This window comes from Psammomys obesus, unplaced genomic scaffold (assembly GCF_907164565.1).
Source record: "Psammomys obesus unplaced genomic scaffold, mPsaObe1.curated_primary_1811, whole genome shotgun sequence".
In the NCBI taxonomy this organism is placed as follows: domain Eukaryota; kingdom Metazoa; phylum Chordata; class Mammalia; order Rodentia; family Muridae; genus Psammomys; species Psammomys obesus.
The window spans coordinates 939567-963201 of NW_026596158.1; the positions used below are offsets into that span (position 1 = coordinate 939567).

General features: G+C 51.5%; 3 protein-coding genes and 1 non-coding gene across 9 annotated transcripts in view; 2 read left to right on the forward strand and 2 right to left on the reverse strand.

Moving 5' to 3' along the window:
• Positions 1-8400, reverse strand: part of Supt5h (SPT5 homolog, DSIF elongation factor subunit) — a 23883-nt gene extending 15483 nt beyond the window's left edge. For 3 of the 5 annotated variants that reach the window (XM_055594725.1, XM_055594724.1, XM_055594722.1), the window contains exons 1-4: positions 8331-8399; positions 8019-8102; positions 1502-1661; positions 79-144 (exon numbers count right to left, since the gene is read on the reverse strand). In XM_055594725.1, coding sequence (XP_055450700.1) covers positions 79-144; positions 1502-1661; positions 8019-8093 — 301 coding nt within the window. In that variant the 5' untranslated portion in view covers positions 8094-8102; positions 8331-8399. Of the gene's footprint in view, positions 1-78; positions 145-1501; positions 1662-8018; positions 8103-8330 lie in introns of all 5 variants that reach the window. The other 2 variants (XM_055594726.1, XM_055594723.1) reach the window with 1 other exon arrangement.
• Positions 8401-13097: 4697 nt separating this feature from the next.
• On the forward strand, positions 13098-15910 carry Rps16 (ribosomal protein S16). The gene is made up of 5 exons (XM_055595029.1): positions 13098-13264; positions 13390-13491; positions 15375-15471; positions 15563-15610; positions 15703-15910. The coding sequence occupies exons 1-5, from the start codon at positions 13217-13219 to the stop codon at positions 15846-15848; spliced, it is 441 nt and encodes a 146-aa protein (XP_055451004.1). The 5' UTR covers positions 13098-13216; the 3' UTR covers positions 15849-15910.
• LOC129667412 (small nucleolar RNA SNORA40) lies at positions 13924-14049 on the forward strand. Its single transcript, XR_008718727.1, has one exon. It is a non-coding gene; the product is annotated as a small nucleolar RNA SNORA40 (small nucleolar RNA).
• Positions 15911-21013: 5103 nt separating the features above from the next.
• Plekhg2 (pleckstrin homology and RhoGEF domain containing G2) overlaps positions 21014-23635 on the reverse strand; it is a 12061-nt gene continuing 9439 nt past the window's right edge. For both annotated transcript variants that reach the window (XM_055594822.1, XM_055594821.1), the window contains exon 19: positions 21014-23566. In XM_055594822.1, coding sequence (XP_055450797.1) covers positions 22059-23566 — 1508 coding nt within the window. In that variant the 3' untranslated portion in view covers positions 21014-22058. The remainder of the gene's footprint in view (positions 23567-23635) is intronic.

A 23635-nucleotide genomic window follows, 5' to 3' on the forward strand; every position in this document is an offset into this window, starting at 1 on the left:
GAAAGGGCTTGGAAGAAAGACACCCTCCCAGGTACCATCCACCCTCAAAATGGTCTTGAGGGCAGGCCCCACACACACCTTTCTCCAGGATATCTTCAGCCCCGTCCTCCCACTGGTCCTCATCTTCATATTCATCATCTACATCTGAAATCGGAAGGCCAGGTGGTCAGCATGGATGAAAAGTGACCTTGGAACAACAGCTCCAAGAAAATGAGACACTGCTCAGGGACAAGCCCCAGAAATCCACAGACCTGGACACAGGCTCAGAGAAGCACGGCACTCTTTACCGAGGGCCACACCATAAACTGATACAGTGGAGGAGGGCTCACGTGGATACGAAGAAAGTAAGACCACAATGGCCATGGTGGCGATCAACTGTAACCCCAGCATTCCGAGTCAGGCACCATGAAACAGGCCAGCCATCCCGACTACTCGAGAGGCTAGCAGGAAAACTGCAAGTTCAAGGCCAGCCTAAGCAACTTAGCAAGACCTTGTCTCGAAATAAAAGTAAAAAAGAGGCCTGAGGGAAGGGCCCAGTGGTAGAGCATTTGCTAAGAACCACCAGTGAGGTGCTGGGCATGTGGCTCAGAGAAGAGTAATTACTTGGAACAAACAGTCAGTCCCCGCACTTGGAACTCCCTCTATCCACCTGCCTCTGCTCCTCAAGTGCTGAGATTAAAGGTGAGCACACCTCTGCCCAGCCAATCCTCAGTCTCTGTCTTTCTTTCATAACAAAAGCAATCTCACAGCATTAATTGTCACTGGATTAGGGGCACTAAAACAAGATAAACAAATGTTTCAGATTGTCCTTGGAACACAAGCTGCCTTTAAAAACCTGAACTGGCAGGCTGGAGAGATGGCTCGGAGGTTAAGAGCACTGTCTGCTCTTCCAGAGGACCTGAGTTCAATTCCCAGCACCTATACTGTTGCTCCCGACCATCTACCATGAGATCTGATGCCCTGTCCTGGTGTGAAGGTGCACACGCAGACAGAACACTGCATACATCATAAATAAACCAATCTTAAAACAACGACGACACCTGAACTGTTCTCAGCTTTTGTGTGTGGCCACTTCCAGCTGGGAACACTTTAAGGCAGAGTAGTAGCATCTCCTTTCAGCATGGTCCAACCCAGCTGTCCTCCTGACTTTGGTTTAGAGTGAATCTCTTCTGCACCATCCAACACTAGGTTCATGTACTCAGAGCCAGTGACACAGCCCTCTGTCCGCACGCTCACTGGCTCACTCGGCCACACCTGAGGCGTGTTCTGCAGATCTCAAGATGAGGTTGTGGGCTGCACTATCTCCTTCTGTGCCTTCTGACGCTGGCTGTGACACGCCACGGTGGGATCACAAAGACCACACAGTGGGAAGGCCACCTCCGAAAGTGGAAGTCCCCATTCTACCACGTGCATGCACACACACACACATCTGGAGCCACAGATGCCCTGTATCTCATGTACCCTTCAAACTTGCTCAATGCTTCCAGGCCCTGTGACATACCAGCCTCATCTAAAATGAAGCCCCCATGGCGTGGTTTCTTGGGGGGCCGGTCATCATCTTCTTCCTCTTCCTCCTCATCATATTCTTCCTCTTCCTCCTCCTCTTCCTCAGGCTCTTCTTCCTTCTCACTGCCTGCGGCACTCCGTCGGTCTTCCTCAACCTGCAGGGGTCAAGCAGAGTTGGGGCACCCAAATCCAAAAACCCCAACATCACACACTCAAATATACACACATGAACACAGTGCCCTCAGTCCCAGTCTGACCAGGCCTCTGGTTACTGTCCTAACTCAAGTGACAGTACAGCCGTGATCCAGCTACCCAGACACCCCTGGGAGCCAATCCCCTCATCGGGTCTCCTGCTCTGAGGGTGTTAAGTGCCAGTTCTTATGGCTTGTTCCTCACCTCTGTGCTTCCTGAAGAGTCCCATTCCTAACTCCAGGATCTGTTTCAGGTGCTTGATATTCACCAATGGATGTCCCTAGTGCTCCCTCTAACTAACCTAAGGATCAACATAGCTGCTACCTCTCCTGAGGCTCCAATGACTCCACTCGTGTGTGCCGTGTGTGTGTGTGTGTGAGAGAGAGAGAGAGAGAGAGAGAGAGAGAGAGACAGAGACAGAGAAACAGAGAGAGACAGAGAGACAGGGAGAGAGAGAGGGCAAGCGAGAGGGAGAGTCATTCAGTCAAGCCTTGGAACTCCCTGTGTAGTCTAGACTGGCCGTGAACTCGTGGCAGTCCTCCTGTCTCTGTTTCCCAAGTACTGGATGGAGTACAGATGTAAGGCACCACCCCGCTTCCCTTCATCCCTTAAAGGCAGTTTTAGATGGCCCCTAGAGCATCCAGGGCCCTGTCTCTCCTTCCTCTCGCACCCCCTCACTTTATGAGCTCAGCTCCTGTCTCTGCTGCCTCTTCCACTTCCCACCTTCTCCAGAACAGAGCCCATCTCTACGGCAGCACCTCCGGCTGCCTCCTAGAAACTCTCTGGGTGTGGAGTATCCTCTGCTTTCTAATCCCTGTTCCTGGACAGTTACAAAGAGAGCCCCGGGGCTAGAGAGATGGCTCAGTGGGTAAGAGCACTGGCTCCTCTTCCAGAGGACCTGGGTTCAATTCCCAGTCAACCACATGGTAGTTCACAACTGTCACTGTCTGCAACTCAACATGCATTCAAGCAAAACACCAATGCACACGCACCACCCTTTAACTCACCACCTCAAGGCTTCTTTCCATATTTCTACCACCTGTTTGCCCAGTGTATTTTTAATTTGACTATAATAATTATTATTAACTATTGTTATTGTTTTTCCATGAAGCCCAGGCTGGCCTTATCCTCTGAGACCCGCCTGCCTCTGCCTCCCAGGGGCTGGGCATACGGGTGCACGTGGGTTGCCACAGCTGGCTTTGCTCATTCTTTTTATCTGTGTGCGCATGCGTCCATGCCTGTGTGCGCTCGGCCTGTGGGAGTAAATGGCAGATATGTGTACAGGGGCCCTCAGAGGGTGAAAGATCCACTGGGAGTTACAGGCAGCTGAACTACATGACCTGGATGCTGGGAGCCAAACCCAGATCCTCTGAACGAGCAAGCACTATCAACCACTGAGCCATCGCTCCACTTCAGTTTTTAAATTCACTTCCATATTTCTAGTCAGGCACAGTGGTGCATACCTGTAATCCCAGCACTAAGCAGGCAGAGGCAGGCTGATCTCTGTGAGTTCAAGGCCAGCCTGATCTACAAAGCAAGTCCAGGATAGTTAAGGCTACAGAGAGAAACCTTGTCTAGAAAACTAAAACAACAAATTCTAAAGAGCTTGAGACAACAAGTAAAAAATAAAACAAAACAACAAAGCTTGGCATGGTGGTGCAGGCTTTTAACCCCTGCTCTCAGGAGACAGAGACAAGTGGATCTCTGTGAGTTTAAAGACAGCCTGGTCTACATAGTAAATTCCAGGCTATACAGTGAGACTCTGTTTCAACAAGGAAAACAAAAAAGTAACATCAGGAGCTCACAACCTCCTACAACTCCAGCTCAGGTGGCTCTTTGCTTCTAGCCAGTGCTGCTCACTGACAGGACCCATCCACACTGCTGGAAACAAGGACAAAATAGTAACCACAAGGACCAGAGAAAGCAGTTCCTAGGACAGGAAGTATATTGCTGTAGTCTACAGGCTGAGCCTTCCCCTGAAATAACCTGGCCCCACCATCGCAAACAGTGACAGTGAAACCAACTCCATCCACGTTCCAATCAGACACAGAGCTGCAAAGTTGCAAAGCAGGTTAGCACACTCCCCACGGGGTTCAGTGGCCTAAGGTCCACCCTCATTCTACCTGAAAGCACCCCTAGTACCTGGCCTTGAAGCATCTGAAGTGTTGGGAAATTAGCAACTAACCCTGACTCTGGAGCCAGGCACAGTGGGAACCCTCCTCATCCTAGCGCTGGGTGGCTGAGTTACCGAGACTCCTAAGCCAACAAGGGCTACAATGTAAGCAGCTTCCTGAGGTCCCCATCCATAACGTGGTAGGACTTCGCAGTGATGTCACCCACGCGCCCATGCATACGGCCAGCTTCCTCAGGCCACTGCTATAATGGCTTAACCACCATGATGGACTAGAACGTCAAACTGCTCTTTACCTTGGTTAAGGAATCTCCTTTTTTATTTTGTTTTTAGATTTGTTTTATTTTATGCATTTGACTGTTTTATCTACACAACATACAGGCATTTCGTGTATACTGGTGACCGGAAAAAGCCATCAGATCCCCAGGAACTGGGTTTGGATAGCTTGGCAGTGGTGCTGGGAACTGAACCCAGGTCCGAATTCTAAGAACAACACTCGTAAGCACTGAGCCCTCCTCTAGCCCAATGAAGCAGTTTTTGTTTTGTAGCAGATTAGACACAGGAGTGGTTATTACGGATTCATAATTGGTCCATGTGACAGGAATAAGTGACTGCTGAGTGTTCTGCTGTACATGACACAAGGCTCAGGGAGCACCAGGGAAGAGGCTCAAAGAACGGAAGGGCCAGGGGACGGGAGGAATACTGTGACACACTGTCCTTTGGACATGTGTGGCCACTGCACTCATGAGCTCACAGCAGCGGTGGCTGCCATTCAATGACTCCAGCGTGGGTGGCAGGGGCTCATGACTCAGCTGAGGAGCGCCTGGCTGGGCGGGGAAGGTAAGTGCTCTTCAGTGGTGAGGCCAGCAGAAGGCTGTCCACCCTCACCAAGGCAGAGCAGGCCCTGGATCCCAGCAGTGCTACACAGAGCTGTGACCTCCAGGCCAGTCCCGATACAAAAGGAAACCCTGTTTCAAGAAAGGGGGCTAAAAAGATACAATGTTTATACGTGTGAAACTGTCAAAGAATGAAGGGATAGCTGGGCTGGGTGGCCTGTGTCCCGGCACTCAGGTAGGCAGGCAGGCACATTGCTGTGGGTTCCAGGACAGCCAGGCTACACAGAGAAACCCTGCGAATGAGTGAATGAGTGAATGAATAAATACATAAAATATTTTTTTAAAGAAAAGTAACTACATCTCGTATTTGTGATCAATAAATCATTTAAGAGTGCTCTGCGCAAAGCCAGGGCTCAGCGTTTAAGGGCATGTGCTGCTTTTCTGAGTCCCAAAGTTCAATCCCAACATTCACACTGGGTGGCTAGCAACTCCTGTAACTCCAATGCCAGGGGCCAGAGCCCTCCTTTGACACACACACACACACAATAAAAATAGAATAACAATAACAATAATAAAAGAAAAGAAAAATCTTTAAACTGTGTGTGGTGGCACATACTTTTAATTTCAGCACCTGGGAGGCAGAGAGGCAGGTGGACCTCTGAAGCTGAGGCTCCTGATCTATACAATGAGACCCTGTCTCAACACATAAAGAAATCTTTAAAAAACTCAACACTTCTACATTCCATGTTCAATTATAAATTTTAATTAGCAGTTTTATACATTTTCATTTAGTTATTGTTAATATTTTGCCCACTAATAAGTATGACCAAAGACTTAAAAAACATACACACTCACGATAAACCTTGAGTCTGATCATTTGTTCTTCTAGGCAGGACTGGAAAAGAGCACACACTCTGCCTGCTGCCTGGCCCTCTTTCCTTGGCCTTCCCTGCAAGCAGTTTCTCGGAGCTTCTGTTCTGCACAACTACTTTGTGCAATGTGGGTGTTTTGGAGGTGTCTGCCTGGTTTCGGGTTGACTAGCCGGAACCCAGGGTCACGCACATGCTCTATCACAGAGCAGCAACCCGCGTCCTGCCCCACGCTGCCCTCCAGCAAGGACACCACCATATCACTCCTCTGTATGAAGGGCTGTTTTAGAGAGTGCCCCTTGGTAGGCGAACAGAGCCAGCACAAACTGGACAAGGCGGGTTATATAAACAAACAAATAAGGCAGGGAGATAGAGAGGGGATGAGAAGGTGCAGAGTGGATCTCGGTGTAAAGGGTAAATATGATCCAAATACAGTGCATAAAATCCTCTGAGATTTAATACAGCATTATATATTCAAAAGCCTACTGTAGGGGGCTGGAGAGATGGCTCAGAGTAAGAGCACTGGCTGTTCTTCCAGAGGTCCTGAGTTCAATTCCCAGCAATTACATGGTGGTTCACACCATCTATAGTGAGATCTGGTGCCCTCTTTCGGGCATGCAGGTGTGCATGAAGACAGAACATTGTATGCATTATACATAAATCTTTTTTAAAAACCCAAAAAACATTCTAGGGGCTGGAGAGATGTCTTAGTGGTTAAGAGCACTGGCTGTTCTTCTAGAGGACCTGGGTTCAATTCCCAGGACCGACATAGCAGCTCACAACTGCCTGTAATTCCAGGATCCAACACCCTCACACAGACATTCATATAAACAAAATACCAATGCACATAAAAAAATAAAAATTAATAAATAAAATACTCAAAAACAAAACAAAAACCTATTCTAGCCAGCCATGACGACACCTACCTTTGATTCCATCACCTGGAAGGCAGAAGCAGGCAGATCTCTGAGTTCAAGACCAGCCTGGTCTACATAAAGCCATTATGAATCTCCTTAATATTAACACTGACTAGGTCTCAACACCTCACAAGGCAATCTTTTTTTACATACTTTGTATATGAGGTCACGTGCGGGACAACCTTAAGAAGTCTGTTCTCTGCTTCACCATGCAGATCCTAAGACTCAAACACAGGTCCCTGGACTTGCAGCAAGCACCCTTACCCACTGAACCACCTCACAGCCCCAAGGCCTCCCATTTTAAAGAGTCAAACTTTCCGGCCCTTTCAAGCAGTCTTGCCATGGTGTCCCTGGCTGGGCCCCAGAGAAGCCTTCTTCCCTGAGGCAAGGGCCCCTGTGCACTGCTGGGCTCCTGGGGATGGGACCAGTCTTCGGCGTGTGCATTTTGTTTTGGGAAACGATCTGGAATCTAGTATAAACTGGAATGGCCAATGCTTACTTAGTGGTCTCCCGAGGGAAGCCCACACAGCCAGACTGAGCGAACGCACGCAAAGAAAACCTGTCTGAAACAAAACAAAAACAAAAAAAAAAGAAAAAAAAAAAGAAAAAGAAAAGAAAAGAAAGAAAAAGAGAGAGAAAGAATGAACGAAGAGAGAGAGAGAGCCAGGCACTGTGGCGCACACCTGTGATCCCAGCACTCAGGGAGGCAAAGGCAGGAGGATCTCTGTGAGTTCCAGAACAGCCTGGTCTACAAAACAAGTCCAGGACAGCCAAGGCTACACAGAGAAACCCTGTCTTAAGAGAAAGAGAGAAAGAGAGAGAGAGAAAGAGAAAACCAAAATATAGATTTCAGATCTTGGAGAATTTTTGGATAATTTGCACATACATAGCAAGACACATTGGGATGGGATGATAGGACATGAAATCCATATGTGTTTCATATGTACCTGCACAGTAATTTAATAGTGTTTTTAATGTACCACTGTTTCGACTTAGACCTGTCACTTTACGTCAGGTGTGGAATTTATGGGCTCAATATAGGGGCTCAAAACGTTTCAGGTTTTGGATTTTCTGATTAGGATGCTGAGCATGAGTCTTATACTCATTGGCTGCGTTAACTCACATTACGTGTTCGCTTATCAGCTGCTTGTTTACATTTTTAAAACCCTGTTAACAGGAGTCCAAAGACAATTAATTGTGGCTGGCACCCAGTAGGCAATACAAACTAACTGGGCATACCTACAAACAAAAACACGGAAACTACTAATGGCTGAGGCCTGTCTGTCTGGCGTGTGTAAGGCCCTGAACTCAACCCTAGCCCCGCAAGCAGTAATAATAAACAAAATGAAACCAACCAGATACGTGACATGATCCTAAGCCCTAATACCCTAGTGTACGTGGCGCACCCCCCCCCCCCCCAGAGCCTGGCCCTGTCTGCTCCACCTGCACACTCGTCGTCTCTCCCGACAAACTGGACAAGCCAGGACGTTCCGAGCCCTGGCCTCCCACAGGGGCCTCCGTGCCCTGTCCCCGGGCGCACGTCTCCCCAAGAACCCGAGGCACTGACCTCGGCCTCCTCCGCCTCGCTGCTGCGCTCGCTGTCCTCCTCCTCCGAGAAGTTGCTGTCTTCGCTGTCCGACATCTCCCGCGACTGCAGAGGAGAACAGCAGCCTCAGAGCAGCGCAGAACCCGGAGCTCCACCCCGAGCCTCAGTTTCCCCGCAAGTTCCGCCGGAGACGAGCACCCCGAGGCGCACGCACTTCCGGCAGCCTGACGCCGGCAATCGCGACCCCGAGCTCCGCCTACGGCGGCCCACGCAGCCCCGGTCACCTCCCGGGCCCCCTCGGCCCCAGGCCCTCCACCGCGGCGACCCTCTTACCGACGGCTTCCCACCTGAAGCTCCGCGCCAGCTGCGGAGCGCTCAAGGCTTAGCTGGCCTGACGCGCCCTCTCGCGAGAACTGGCGCGCTAGCCTCGCCTAACGCGAGATCTTCAGGGCCTGCCTCGAGGGAGGCATTGAGGAGCGGCCATCTTGGGAGTGGCCAGAGGGGCTTAAGCGGGTTGTGGAATCGCCATCTTGAGAAGGTAAAAAAAAAAATCAGAAAACTTGCCAGTTCAGTGCAGCAGAGTATAGCGTTATTAGTGACTTTTCTTTTCTCTTTTTTTCGAGACAGGGCCTCACTTTGTAGCCTGCCTGATCTCAAACTCACTGAGATCGGGCCCCCGGCCTCTGCCCCTGCCTCCCTGGTACTGAAATTAAAGGCGTGCTCCACCACACCTGCCTATTAAAGACACTTTAGTATGGATTTAAGATTGAGGGTGGAGCGCGCAAAATGAGCAGGTCTGCATGGTTTCCGGACAGCCAGGGCTACATAGTAACAAAACAGAACATTGAAACAAACCGAAACGAAAAGACCTGAACCGGGAAGATGGTTCAACTGTTAAGAACTCTGGCTGCTCTCGGGGAGGAGCTGGGTTCTCGTCCCAGCGCCTCACAGCCCACTTTAACACCAGTCTCAGGGGCTCTAACACTCTAACACTTCTGACGGCTGCAGACACCACATGTAGCGCACAGGAATTCGTGCAGACTGAATATCCATCCACACACTTAAAATAAACATACCGGGGAAAAAATGAAAAGAAAATAAAAACATGCTTGGACCGCCTAGATGGTTCATCTAATAAAGGATCTTGCTGCCAAGCCCGACGATCTGGGTTTGATCCCTGGAACCTATTTGATAGAAAGGAGAACACCCAAAAATTGTCTTCAGACCTCTAAAAGCACACACACGTGTGTGTGTGCGCGCATATATATGTGTGTGTGTGTGTGTGTGTGTGTGTGTACGTGTGGCTCACAACCATCTATACTGAAATCTGATGCCTCCTTCCAGCATGCATGCTTACATGCAGATAGAGCACTCACACACTAAATAAACAAACAAACAAATAAGTAGACTCTTAAGAAAATTAAGTCACATGCTTCAGCTAGATGTAGTGGTGCCCTTGTAATCCTAGCCCTTGGCAGACTGAAGTAGGAGATTCTGAAGTTCCAAGTGACCTGGACTACAGAATGGGACCCTTTCTCAAAACAACAAAATGAAGGAGGAAAAAACAAAACAAAACAAAACAGTGAATTACACCAAACTACTGAAAACCACAAACTAATTTCCAAAAATCTTATGGACAGTGAAAGAAGCCAGACAGTAGGATCTAGCAGAGCGTATGATCCCATTCATACAAAACTCCAGAGCAAGCAAAACCAAACTATTCACAGGGAAAGCAGATTAGTGCGCATCTGAGGCTGAGCATGGGGACCAACTGGGAGGGGAGCCCATGAAATGGAGTGGAATGGAGTGGAATATGGCAGTGTCTGCCTGTATCACACACTTTCCACAGTGCCTTTCACTATGTGTAAATCAGGCCTTAATGAGTTTAGTAGTGGCTTTCTTTCCTTCTTCTTTTTCTTCAAGACAGGGTTTCTCTCTGTAGCCCCAGCTGTCCTGGAACTCCCTCAGTAGACCAGGCTAGCCTCGAACTCACAGAGATCTGCCTGCCTTTACCTCCAAGTGCTGGGATTAAAGGTATACACACCACCTGGTTGTTCTTTCCTTCTTAAAAAATACCTGGATTGCTTTGTTTTCTGAAGGCAGGCTCTTAATGTGTGATTCTGGCTGACCTAAAACTCATTATATAGCCCAGCACTCAGGGAGGCAGAGGCTGATGGATGGCTGTAAGTTCGAGGCCAGCCTGAGCTACAAAGTGAGTCCAGGACCAAGGCTACGCAGAGAAACCCTGTCTCGAAAAACCAAAATAAAAAAATGTTTTGAAGCTCAAGGACAAGCTTGTGGAATTTGAAATTTTTTATTCATTTTCATGTGTGTGGATGTCTTGCTCATGTATGTTTGTGCACAATGTGTGTGGTGTTGAATCCCCTTGGACAGGAGTTACCGATGGTTGTGAAACTGAAACTGAACCAGCATGAAGGTGCTGGGACTCAAACTAGGGTCCTCTGGAGGAGCAATGTGTGTGTGTGTGGCTCACAACCGTCTATACTGAAATCTGATGCCTCCTTCCTTCTAGCCCAGAGAGAGAAACAGCAGAGCTGTTTGAGAGAAAAACAGTACAGCTGGCGAGCTGTAGATCTCAGCAGTTGCTGCCAGCAGGAGGGCAATGTCAAAGAGGAAGGAACCCATGCCCTTTTGAGCTAAGGTGCGAGAAAGCCAGCATGTTCAGCAATGGAGGTTGTCAAGTGACTCTGTGGTAGCACAAGGGATTTTAGAGAGGGTGAGAAAGCCCAGAGTGTAAATGAAACCACACCTAGGCTTTTGGCCCTATGTGGAAGAAAACAGAAGGGGGCCGGGGAGAAGGAAGAGAGAAATAGAAAAGCATTTGGGTTACAGGAAAGTCCACAGGGCTAGAGAGATGTGTCATCCATTAGGAGCGGTGGCCATTCTTACAGAGGACTCGGGTTCAATCCCCAGCACCCACAAGGCCACTCACAACTGTCTGTGACTACCTCCAAGGGACTGATCCCCTTGCTCTGGCCTCTGCAGGCCTTGCGCACGTGTGACACATAGACATCCATGCAGCAAGACACTTACATACGCAAAACACTTAAAGACAGGCTCAGCAGGGCTGCACAAGGGAACACATGTGCACGAGTTTTGCCTGCACAGAAACGCGCACTACCGGTGTACCTGGTAGCCCGCGGTGTCAGGAGGAGGCATCAGATCCCCTAGAAATGGACTTGTAGGCAGTGATGAGCCAACATTAGTGCTGGGAACGAGCCAGGTCTTGTAGAAAAGGAGTTAGCACTCTTAACCACTGAGCCATCTAGCTCTGTAGACCAGGCTGGCCTCTACCTCCTGAGGGCTGAGTGCCACTAAATACACACATACAAAAAGAAAAAAGACTGCCTCTCCTTAAGACACTTCGGAAGTTGGATGGAGTAGTCCCAGCACTGGGGAGGTGGAGGCAGGAGGATCAGGGGTTCAAAGCCATCTTTCCCTTAGCTATATTGTGAGTTCCAGCCAGCCTGAACTCCCAAAGAAACTGGCTGGAGGATGGGGCTGGGGCTAGGTGATGGTGGTAAGGGGCTAGGTGGACAGAATCGGGACAAAGTATGTTACTGCCATCTGCTGGAAGTTGACAAGTATGAATCTACAAGCCTAGGACCAATACTGACTGTCCTTTGTGCATGTCTATCCCTTGCTTACAGAATGGAGAGTACCTTAGCCAACATACTCAATACATTTAGATCAGATCAGCACCTGGCCCACAGTAAGCACTATTTAAGTGCGATCGTAATGGACATAATTGCCATTTACCTGTCTGAAACTGCCTAAGTGCTTGCACAGGGTGCCCAGCAGTTCCTCCCTAATTTTCCAGCCTCAGGGAGGAGTCACCACTACCACAGGCATGTGTCGCCCAATGTGGACAGCGCCAAGCTTCGTTTCGTTTGGACAGTCTCACTATGTAGCCCTGGCTGTCCTGGACAGCTCTCTGCACACCAGATAGACCTCTAATCTACAGAGACCCACCGCGTTTGTGTTTGTTTTTTTATTTCTGTTTTTTGTGTTTTTTTTTTACATTTTAGCCCATTAAAAGTGTGTGTCTAATGCACACGTCCCCAGAACACATGTGGAGCTTGAAGACAGCTTGCAGCAGGAGTGTGCTCCTTCTGCTGTGCGGGTTCCAGAAATTAAATTCCTCAGCCACGGGCATTTCACCAGCTGGTTTCCTTCTTTACTTTCTGAGGCAGGGCCACATGTAGCCCAGGCTGCCCAGACACTCCCAATGTGTCGGAAGAGGATGACTTTGTCCTCCTCCTGATCCTTCCTCCTCCGCTTTCCAAGTGCTAGTGGTACAGGTGTACACGAGCACACCTGGTCTCCTTGCTGACGACTCTGCCTCCACAACCGTCTCCCAGGCCCTACACCCTGTGCGGCTAGAGGCCACCGTGAGGAAACTGTCGCCCAGGGAGAGAATCCCCTTGACTTAGGGGGATTTCGTGGGTGGGTACTACGTAAAAACTGAAAGCTGGGTTTCCTCAGATGAGACTGGTGGGCTAGAGAATTCTGTGGGGTAGAGGCTTAGAGCGGAGGGCTTAGGGGGCCATTAAGATCGTCTGGAGGCCGGAGAGATGGCTCAGTAGTTAAAAGCACCTACTTGCTCCTGTTACAGAGGACCCGAGTTTAGTCCCACGTACCCGCTCACTGACATCCTGTAACTACGTTTCCAGGGAGATCGGCAGCTGAACTCACGAAAGTATTAAATCTTAAAGCAAGGCGACCTGGAGGGTTCTGGACAACGATCTGCTAGGCTAACTGCCCTGAAGATGGGTCCTGAGGGCAGGCAGGCTCTCTAGGAGAGGGCCTTCCCGGGAGAAACAGCTTCCCAGGAGCAGGCGCTGCGGAGAAGAGGCGAAGGCAGGTGCAGGCCACGGACTCTGAGGAAGGGGTCAGGTGTACTGGGAAGAGGAGACTCGGATAGGGAAAGACATCTAGGGATCACGGCGGATGAGCTGAAGGAGCAGCGGGCCCAAACCCCGCCCATTCCCACACAGCCCCGCCCCTTCGCTCCTCCAAGACCGCCCCTCCCTCGCCTGAGGGCGTTGCCGCAACGTCAGCCGTAAAGCTCGCTTTTGTCGCGACGCAGCGCTCAAGGCGCCTGCGCAGACCCTGGAAAACCGGCCGGGCGGCCCCGCGTTTTTCCTTTTCCGGTGGCGGCGCCGTGCGGTGAGGAGCTCGTGTTCGCAGCCGCAGCCATGCCGTCCAAGGGTCCGTTGCAGTCCGTGCAGGTCTTCGGACGCAAGGTGTGCCAGGGGCGGGCAGGGAGGAGCCGGGGGGAGGCCGGGGCTGGGAGGCACCGGGCTCTGGGGCCCGCCTGAGAGCCGGGGCCCCGAACTCACGGCCTCGCCGCCTCCCTCGCCTTCCGCAGAAGACCGCCACTGCCGTGGCGCACTGCAAGCGGGGAAACGGGCTCATCAAGGTGAACGGACGTCCGCTGGAGATGATCGAGCCGCGCACGCTGCAGTACAAGGTGTTGGTCGGGCATGGGCGTCCGGGAGGCGGGGGGGCGCAAGGAAAGGCCTCGGGGTTGGTAGAAGCCGACGTGGGGGAATGGCCTACGTAGCGGTAGGTCTGGGCTTCGGAAACGTGAAGTCCCGAGCTGGTAAAATAATTGAAGACGTAGGATCGCAAGGACTCCTCAGTCTGCGGTGTCTGGAAGCCTTCCCGTCTGCGAGGAGCTGGCGGCCAAGGGAACAGCTCAGTGTGTGCGGCCTAACTGTAGGTCTCTCTCGTAGAAGTCTGAGTTCACAGACTCGTGTGTGTAAGCCCAGCACTCTGGGGAACAGTGGGGGGGAAAAAAAAAACAAGGCTACAAAGCGCGGTTTGGGTCAGCGTGAGGTAGTGTGAAACCCAGGGAAGGAAAGTTACAAACAGCAGGAACCCTCCGCGGTCTGGCATTGGTAGCACTTGTATGGGTTTTTGTTGGACTAGTGGACAAAAGCTTAAAAAACAAGTGCAAAAGCAAATCCTCTTTTGCAACCCAGAACTCATTGTTGTATGGGTTTTGTTACATGTAAGAAGGAATACCATACTCGGGGCATGCATGATGATGGCGGTATTGATGATGCCGCTCGAAAACTTGTGGTGAAGCACATCTTTATCCTAGCACTCCAGGGTCTCTCCTGACAGCGGGGCTGCAGCAGAAACCCCGCGGGTGGGCGGTGCCTCCGGTGTGGGTGTTCCCCAGTGTGGTCCTTGATACGATCTGAGCCAGTTCCAGTTACTGTAGTTATGAAAAAGCAGATAATCTGCCCCCAAGATGAACCCAAAGTAAATTGTTTAAAGAAATTATATATCAGGCAGGGTACACCTTTAATCCCAGCACTCAGGAGGGAGAGGCAGGCGGATCATGAGGCCAGCCTGGGCTACAGTGAATCCAGGACCTCCAAGGTAACAGAAACCCTGTCTCAAGAAAAGATGGCTCAGTGGTTAAGAGCACTGTCTGCTCTTCCAAACGGACCCGGGTTCAGTTCCCAGCACCCACATGGCGACTCACAACTGTGACTCCAGTTCAAAGGGATCTGACATATTTACACCAATGCACATAAAATTAGATAAATTATTTTACAAAAATAATATATCAAGCCTGTCAGGCAACTGAAGGACACATACTGGACCCGGGAGTTTCTCACTCCTGGCCGGGGCACCCTGCCGTTGTGCCAGGTAATCACTTACTCTCCTTTGGGTCCCCTGGTAAAATGGGAACATTTTGTTTTTTTATTCGTGGGGAGGGGGGTTATGTAAGAACAAATATGAAAGGTTTGGCTTAAATTCCATTCCTCTCAAAAAGAAAGAATGTGCTTTGCAGAGTGGAAAATGCCGGGTGTCTTTTGTATGCCAGATACTGGGTGTTAGGGGCTTTTTGCTTTGTGTTTAGTGTTTTTGAGATAGGGTTTCTCTGTGTGGCCTTGCCTCTCCTGGGACTCAGTCTGTAGACTAGGCTGTCCTTGAACTCAAAAAGATCTGCCTGCCTGTCCCCTGGGTGCTGGAATTAGAGGTGTGTGCTGCCACGGCCTAGCGGGTACTAGGGAGTTTGTTATTGGCTGTCAGTTCATTTGAAGGATCTGTGCGCTGTTGTGCACTGGGGAAACAGGCAGTGATCCCGATTGCACAGGTGGCAGTGGAACCAAAAGGGCAGGCTGCCTGGGCAGGACCTCTCCCTGGCGGGAGATAGTTTTGGTGATGTCAGCCTAACAGTGTCCTGAGAACGGGGCCTGACCTTGCTTCCAGGACAGATTGCCTCCTTGATTCTGGTGGTGGTGGGAGCCTCACAGGGAAGATGTGGAATGCCCAGGGAGGGTGGTTGGGTTGTCCAGGCTGTGTCTTAACCCTATTCATTTCCCCTTTCTCTAGTTACTGGAGCCAGTTCTGCTTCTGGGCAAGGAGCGATTTGCTGGTGTGGACATCCGTGTCCGGGTGAAGGGTGGTGGCCATGTGGCCCAAATTTATGGTGAGTCTCAGGATCTTGACCTGTGGGTGTGGGCCAGCTCCCTGGAGCAAGATTCTGGGTTTTCACAGAGCTTTTTCGTGGTGTCTTGCAGCTATCCGACAGTCTATCTCCAAAGCTCTGGTGGCTTATTACCAAAAATGTGAGTGAGAGCTGGTCCTTCCTAGTGGGCGGGGGCTGTGGGAACCAGGCTAGAGGCCTGTGGTTATTTGAATCTTGTCCCTTCATCTCCAGATGTGGATGAAGCCTCTAAGAAGGAGATCAAAGATATCCTCATCCAGTATGATCGGACCCTGCTTGTGGCTGATCCCCGTCGCTGTGAGTCCAAAAAGTTTGGAGGTCCTGGTGCCCGTGCTCGCTACCAGAAATCCTACCGATAAGCCCAGCTCAAGAGTCAGGGAGGGATAACTTCGTAATAAACATCCTAGGATTTTAATGTCAATGTTTCTGTGGTGGTTTTTGTTTCATTTTGTTTTGTATTTGTGATTTGATGGAATGCAAGAGACACCCTTAATAAGTAGCTGTCAGGGTTAGAGAGATGGCTGCCTTCCCAGAGCATTTGAGTTGTGTTGTTTTGGGGATTATGATTTTGTTTGTTGAGACAGTAGACCAGGCTGGCCTCAAACTCAAGATTTGTGCCTGCGTCTTCCTCCCCATCCTGGGATTAAAGGAGTGTGCCACCATGTGCAGCCTCTTGAGGATTTAAGGGGCCTTCCCTGGTCTTTGTGTGCTTTGTAGAGGTGGCAGGTAGGTTTGGTTGAATTTGTGGAGTGCATTGTGGGTGGAACCCAGGAGATGATGGTTTGTTCGCACAGGTGCATAGTTATTATGTGTAAGTGCATGTACACGTCAGAGGACCATCTTTGGTCAGGTGCTGTGTACCTTAAAATATTTCCATTTAAAAATTCTAAGTTATTTGTATGAGTACGCCACATGCCTGGTTCCTGCAGAGTCCAGAAGAGGGTGCTGCATCCCCTAGAACTGGATTTACAGACTGGTATGAGTCACCATTTAGCTGCTGAACCCAAGTCCTACAGCAGAGCAGCCAGTGCTCTTAACCTTGGAGCCATCTCTAGCCCCAATATTTTTGAGAGAAGCTTGTGTGCTTGAGAGAGGGCAGATCCTCTGCAGCTTTAGTTTGTGAACTGCTAGAAGACGGCCTCTTACTGAAACGAATCAAGTAATATCTGCCTCCCCTGCCTAGAGATTATAAGTGCATGCAACCAGGCCTACACGCGCGCGCACACACCCCCGGGAACAAGGTAGAGCAGGTTGGCCTCATCACCTGCCTGCCTCTGCCAAGTGCTGGGGTTGAAGGTGTACACCATCAGGCCTGCTCCAAGGCCTTCATCTTTTTAGAAATGTTTACGTGCTGCTCAAGGTGGGGAGGCAGAGCAGGCCGCTCTCTAAGTACTCAGCCGCAGAGCCACCTTGAGCCCTTCCTAGACTTACTCTTAACCCGGTTTTGGGATTGAACTCTGGTCCTCAGGCTTCCAAAGCAAGCACTTCGGCTACAGAGCTTTCTCTGTAGCCCCTTTTGGTGTTGAGTGGCTGTGTCTGCTGGGCTCCAGCAATCCTGCCATGCTTGTCCTCTGTCTGCCTACTTTGTTGTGCATGGGAGCCACCCCAGGCTTTGCACAAAGTCAGAGGTCTTTACCCTTTTGGACTTCACTGTGCTGTTACCAGGGAATCCCTGTGCCTCAGGGTCCGGAATGCCGGAGCCAGAGTTGTGTAGTCACACTAGAGGAGGAATGGCAGAACTCTGTAAAGCTTGTCTCAACTGCCTGGCGGGGTGGAAGAAGGAAGGCATCTCCAGCTGAGGCAGTCTTAAATGTCAGCCAGCAGTGTCAGCCCGTTTAGGGAGCCTTCCATCTGCAAGCAGTGGCCACACCCAATGCATCTCCTGAGTTTGTGAAGGGCAGAGTTGTGGTTTAGGTGCTGCGGTTTGAGCCCAAGGCCCATGTGCTCAATTAGGGCAACCCCTAGAACCTATCTTTGACTCAGATGGGCTCAAGTGTTCATCTCTATGGGAACAGCATCCTATTTGCTGGGTCTGCTGTGGGGTTACATATCTATTCTTAGGACTTGCAAAGGGAAGGTAAGGAAATCAGAAGTTCAAGGTTGTCCTTGGCTGTGGTGAGGTCAGCCTTGTTTTCAAGACACTTTTTAATGAATGCAGGGTCTGGAGAGAGGGCTCAGTGGTTAAGAGCACCAGCTGCCCTTCCAGAGGATCCTGATTCTGTATCTCTAGTTCCAGGGGTTGTGACACCTTCACACAGACTTGCAGGCTAAACACCAATGTACATTAAAAAAAAGAATTGGAACTAGTACGTAGGAGCCTCTGTGGATGGCAGTTCTATTCTGTGCTCTTCTGTTTTGTAGACGATAAGAATGCCAGGAAATGCCTCACTCAAGGGCACAGTGGAAGTTATACTGAGCCAGAAAGGGAGGTGGGAAGGCCCGGGCCCTTCATACCATGCTAAGAGGCTATGAGTCTACCCTACATCCTGTCTACCCTCAAGTCCTGTTTAGGGAGCATGAGGTCAAAGCTTTCAGCTTGTGGGAGAAGCCCAAGCCCGCAGAAGAGCCAGCCTTGAGACAGTCTGGGTTTTTTGTGAGTCAGGATCTGCTGGAGGGCTGTTGGGTCTTCACACACCTCAGAGATGTGATGCAGGGGAGTCACTTTCTTACAAAATGCTGTTCCTGGTGGAGCTGTAGTAGGAGCAGTTGAGTGGCCAGTGAGCTGCCCTGGTGAGCACTGGCCTTGTGCGTCCACCGAGGGGAAAGTTCGAGATCCACTGCAGAACATCACAATGAGCCACGGAGCTGCTCACAGTTTTTTATTGGTTGAGATAGGATTTCATAGCTGGGCGATGGTGCCACATGCCTGTAATCCCAACACTGGAAGCAGAGGCAGGTGGATCAATGTGAGTTTGAGGCCAGCCTGGTTTACAGAGTGAGTCCAGGACAGCCAAGGCTACAAAGAGAAACCCTGTCTCAAAAAAAACAAATGAGAGAGGGTTTCATTATGTAGTCTTGGCTGACCTAGAACCAGCTATATAGGCCAAGCTGGCCTCATAATCTCAAGAGCTCTGCCTCAAGAATGCTGGGAGTAAAGGCCTATCCATCACATTGGACAGCAGATTCCCGTAGGTAGGAGAGGCTCCTTAGGGCAGCACTGGCATCAGGCACAGAGAAGTAGAGTGGGGCTCTCCGAATACCAAGCACATGCCAGGCTAGCATTACCCGACAATGGTTGCGGGGGCCTTGTGATGGCGAGGAGGGGTGGCCCTGAGAAAACTTGGAGTAGTGACAGCCTGCTCCACAGCTGCCAAAGGCATTAGTGCAGCTGCAGATAACGAGAACCAGTGGGAGGCTGCAGGCTCCATTCTAGTTATCCGTGGATTTAATGGGGGTCTCTACATTGCCCTGGCTTTCCTGGAACTCACTCTGTAGACCAGGATGGCTTTGGACTCCGCCTGCCTCTGCCTCCCGAGTGCTGAGGTTAAAGGCGTGTTCCACGCTTCACTCTGTTACTAAGCAACTGTGTTGCCAAAACTGGCCTCAGGGCTCCTCCTGTCTCATCTTCTGGACGGAGCAGAAGGGACTCCAAGCCCTGGCCATGTTACTACTGTCCTCCGTCCCCTTTTTGAGCCTGTAGTTGTAAACAGGCTGGCAGGTGGGCAGAAGCCCTCTTGGCCCTGGTGTTCTGGGGCTTCCAAGCACACACAGGAGCTGGGGTAGGATGAGGATGGAACTCATCAAAAGGAGGCGGAGCTGAGGCTAGCCTGGGACCTATGGTTTTCCTAGAGGCACAGCTGGAACACATCTGGAGAAGGGAATTGCTTCTTCCTCAAGCCAGGCTCTGGAGCAGACCGCCCCTTCTCCCTCCCTCCCTCCTTAAATGCCGGGAATTCCGGCGCCGCTGGGAGTCCAGGCCAGGCTGGGAACTTTCCTACAGCTGAGGGCGGCTGGGAATGTGCAGCTCTGCAGAGGTGGGAGGGCCAGCCTCAGTCTTGACCCAGGGGGAAGCCTCAGTCACTGTGTGTGTGTGGAGGGGACGGGACACAGGACTCAGCACCCAGGGATGCCCAGACACAGTCCAGGCCCTGTGGGTGGGCACAGTGGCCTTCAGTGAGAAGGCAGCTCTTTATTGAGACTGCTCTGGGGCTGGTTGACTCACGATCTCCCTCTTGTAGCCCTGGTGGCCCTTGGCACTAGATGGGCAACTGGGCTGTTAGGATTTGCCCCTGCTCCGCCCTTTCCCAGCAGTGAGACTAGCGAGGCGCCTCTCTGTGCCTGCTTTCTCTCCCTGCTTTTTGGATGAGATAAAGGTCTCACCCTGGCCCAGGCTGTTTCCTTATCTAGTGATTAAAGTCAGGGAGCTGTAGAGAGGTCTGCAGTGCTCTTCCAGAGGGCCAGTCTCCACCACCCCTGGTTGCCTCACACCTACCCAGGACTCCAGTTCCAGGGGAGCCTGATGCCCTTCTCCTGGACCCATGTGTACACACAAACCAACCAAACCCGCCAACAAACAAGGGCTGGGGGTAATGCTGGCATTTGGCAGAGGACTCCCCTGCAAGCCCAGGGCCCTGAACTTGTTACCCAGCACTACAAACAAAGCCCTTCTCAGTGTCGGGGCGGCTGCTCATGGTCAAGCTCTTCAAACTGTGAGGTCCCAGGTTGAGTCTCAGTGCAAAACCAAACCAAACCCTCATTCGCCTCTTAGGGATGCCGAGGGCCAAAACAGTGAGCTCACACAGTGACAAGCTTAGAGCTAGCTGTGCTGTACTAGAGCGTGGCCTCTGGCTGCTAGCCAATGGCTAACAATCAGATTCCTGAGCTCTGTAGGTCAGGACGAGGCCCCGCGTATGTGTGTGATCAGACTGACTGCCTGGTGAGTCATGGGTTAAGATGCCCTTGAGAAGTGACAGGGTATGTTTACTGGATGCTAAGACCATTGCGAGGAGTGGTCACTTTAGAAGACAGGAAAGCCAGAGCTCTGCAAGGAATGTCACACACCAAATAGAAAAGGGACTTGGATTTATAGCCGTGACTTGGGGATGCCTTAGAATTCTAGGGAGGATTAGAGACAGTGAAGGAAGGAGCTGGCATTCTGTCATCAAACAAACTGTTTAAATTATGCTGCCAGGCAGAGCACTGCTGGGAGGGGCAGGGTGCAAACACAAAACCCCTTTTGTCTCTAGAATTATTCTGTGGGAGGCAGGGGCATGCCGAGGAATTACAGCGGTCCCAAATGAGAAGGGATGCGGTGTGTGTGTGTGTTGGGGGGGGGGGGTGGACACAATAATCAGAATATTCATGGGAAAAGGGGGCTTGGGTGTTCCCAGGGAAAACAAATGAGGGACGGAACTCCTACAACCCCAACTTAATCTGCCCTGGTGTCAGCATGGAAAGGTCCTGGGGGCTTGTGGTGTCTGGAGAAACGGTAGCGGGCAGGCTGACGGCTGGAGGTGGTGAGGTGTACAGGTGACCAACTGACGGGTAGATGGACAGATGGAACGCTGCGTGGACGAACACTGGGTGGAGATGTAAGCAGGTGTTGGATGTATTTAGATGGAAGAGGAGAATAGGAGTTGGAGGTACAATGAATAAGCCTGGACGGACAGACATGATAAGACACCAGGTGGATGGTGGGGGTGGTGGAGGCTGGCCATGGTGGCACAACAATCCCAGCCATCAGGAGGCAGAGGCAGGCGGATCTGAGTTAAAGGCCAGGACAGCCAAGGCTGCAGAGAAACTGTCACAAAACAAAACACAAAAACAAAACCAGCCCCCCCCCCCCACCAAAGGTACCAGATGGAAAGTGGATATACCACAAGGACAGAGAGAGGAAGTAGTAGCTGGGTAAACAGAGGTGGCTGCTAAGGGAATGGGTCTCAGGAGGTCGACATGGGGAAGGGTTCTTGTAGCCCAGGTTGCCCCCAAAACTGCAGGTCTCATGCGTTCCTCGTGTCAGCCTCTCGAGCTGCTGGGACTGGAGGCCTGCTCCATCATGTCAGCCTAGTTTTCTTGACAGGTCATCAAATCACGGTAAACGCCTTAGAACCACAGACTGGGTTCCAGCCCTTTCTAAGGGTCCCTGAACAGCTGGAGGCTTGCCTTTTCTTGAAACAAGGTCTCACGTAGCCAAGGATGGCCACAAACATCTGACCCTCCCTCTCTGCAGATTAAAGGCAGACACTATCACACCCAGTTTTATGTAATGCTGGGAACTGAACCTAGGGGCTTTGAACACTCCAACTGAGCTACATGCCTAACCTGAGATAGACCAAATGTTCTTAAGAGTTTTCACCGTTTGGGCCACATCAGACCCCCACCCCAACTCATCATGTCTTACCATCGCTCATTACCTCAAGAATGGCAAACACACAGCAGTTCATAAAATTAATTAACAAAATAACCATGGCCTCAGGGGGCCCATCTGTGGACAGATTCCTGGGCTAGAAAGCTACAGCCATTTCTGGACCTGTGTCCAGACTCTGGAAGTCAGAACGGGGTAGGCGGCACCTGGCACAAGTTCTTGAAGCCTAGAGTCTGGTGTCCAGGCTTGCAGATGGAAGGGGGCATCAGGAAGCCCCCGGGCCCTGGGAAGGCCCGCAGGCTCCTCGGTGGGGGGCTGCCAAGAGAGCAGGGTGGTTTAGCCGGACCTGGGCTTTAGCTGGCCGTAGACGCCCACCACCCCCGACCTGGATGCTGACTGTGGTGGCATAGCTGAGCCTCCTGGCTGGAGGGGCTGGGGGCTGGGGCTGAGGTGGGGGCGAAGGTGCCCGTGATGTGGGAGCAGAGGAGGACCAGTGACTCGGGGAGCCTACCAGACCCTCTCCCCCAGGCCCCTGCCGGCGAGCCAGGCTCTGGCTGATGTATGAGGCTGCCAGGTACCTCGAGAGGGCAGCTGCACTAGGGCCCAGGAGCTGGCGTGTGGAGAGCGAGGGGCTTTGTGGCGGCGTCAGGTCCGTGGACTCTGGCATGGCAACACGAGGGACTAAACCTCTTGGTTTGGATAACTCCATGGTGGTCTGAATGGGGAAAGTTATCAGGCCTTGAAGATCCTGAGAGCACCCTTGTTCGGCGAAGGGCATGGCAGCTGAGACTTGGTCATCTGTGGGGTCCTGCCGGCCCAGTGAGGGGAAGAGCCTGGGAGCTGGTGTGGCTGTGAGGCTGGGCTCGCGACCCAGAGAATCTGGAGCTTCTTCCTGCTTTGGGAAAGACGGGGGGGCTTTGGCCCTGCTGTCGTTAAGGCCCTGTGGCTGGGACATGGGGATGGCAGTGGGCATCTGAATGTCTTGGGACAAAGATGGCAGAGGGCTATGTGGGGTGCAGCAGTCTGGATGGTCCCCCTGTGCAGGCAGAGGTAAGGCACCAGGACCCTCAGTGTCTGGGAGGTCCGGTGGTAACGGTAGCGGGGTGGCTGGGCGCTGATGGTCAGGGCTGCTTGTGCACACTGGTGAAGGGCTGACAGACTGGCTAAGAGTAGCTAGGCCCTGATCAAGACTGACATCTCTTTGCTCAGTTTCTGGGGCACTGTTTGGGCTCTGGCTGTCTTCATGGCCTTCTTGTTTGGGCAAAGGGGTGGTAGCGAAAATCCTAATGCCAGCACAAGCTCCCTGTTTGGGCAGTGCCCCGGTAGTTGGCATCTGAAGGTCTGTGTGGCACTCTTGCCCAGGAAGGCAGGTGGGGGTGGGCTGGACCTGGATTTCCATGTGGCTTCTCTGCTCAGTTGAAGGAGTGGCAGCTGGAACCTGGCTTTGCAGCTGACTCTGATCAGGCAAAGCTAAGGCAGCTGGGATCTGGCCGTCAGGAGGACCTTGCTTGGACAGAAGGGAGGGAACCTGTGTGTTCTGGAAGTTGCTTTGCTCAGGTAAAGGGGTAGGAGGTGGGATGCAGCTACTCAGATGGTCTTGCTTGGGCAAAGCTGAAACATTTAGACTCCGTCCATTCAGATCATCTCCTTGCTTAGACAAAGGTGTGGCAGCTTGAACCAGAGCAGCAGGGCCCATTGAGACAGACTCCTGAGCACAGTTCAGTGGGAAGGCCAGCTCACATACAAGCACATGTCCAAAAGCAGGCAGGGGCCCTGTTATGCAAAGGAAAGAGGGTCAAGGGCTAAGGATGTAGCTCAGCAGTACAGCCCCTGCCTAAATCA

What these genes read in the sequence shown, in the direction of transcription:
- Rps16 (XM_055595029.1), top strand. Translation starts at nt 13,217, where the DNA reads ATGCCGTCCAAGGGTCCGTTGCAGTCCGTGCAGGTCTTCGGACGCAAG. An exon ending in CGCGCACGCTGCAGTACAAG is followed by an intron (nt 13,492 to 15,374) that starts GTGTTGGTCGGG and finishes CCCTTTCTCTAG; the next exon opens with TTACTGGAGCCAGTTCTGCT. An exon ending in CCATGTGGCCCAAATTTATG is followed by an intron (nt 15,472 to 15,562) that starts GTGAGTCTCAGG and finishes GGTGTCTTGCAG; the next exon opens with CTATCCGACAGTCTATCTCC.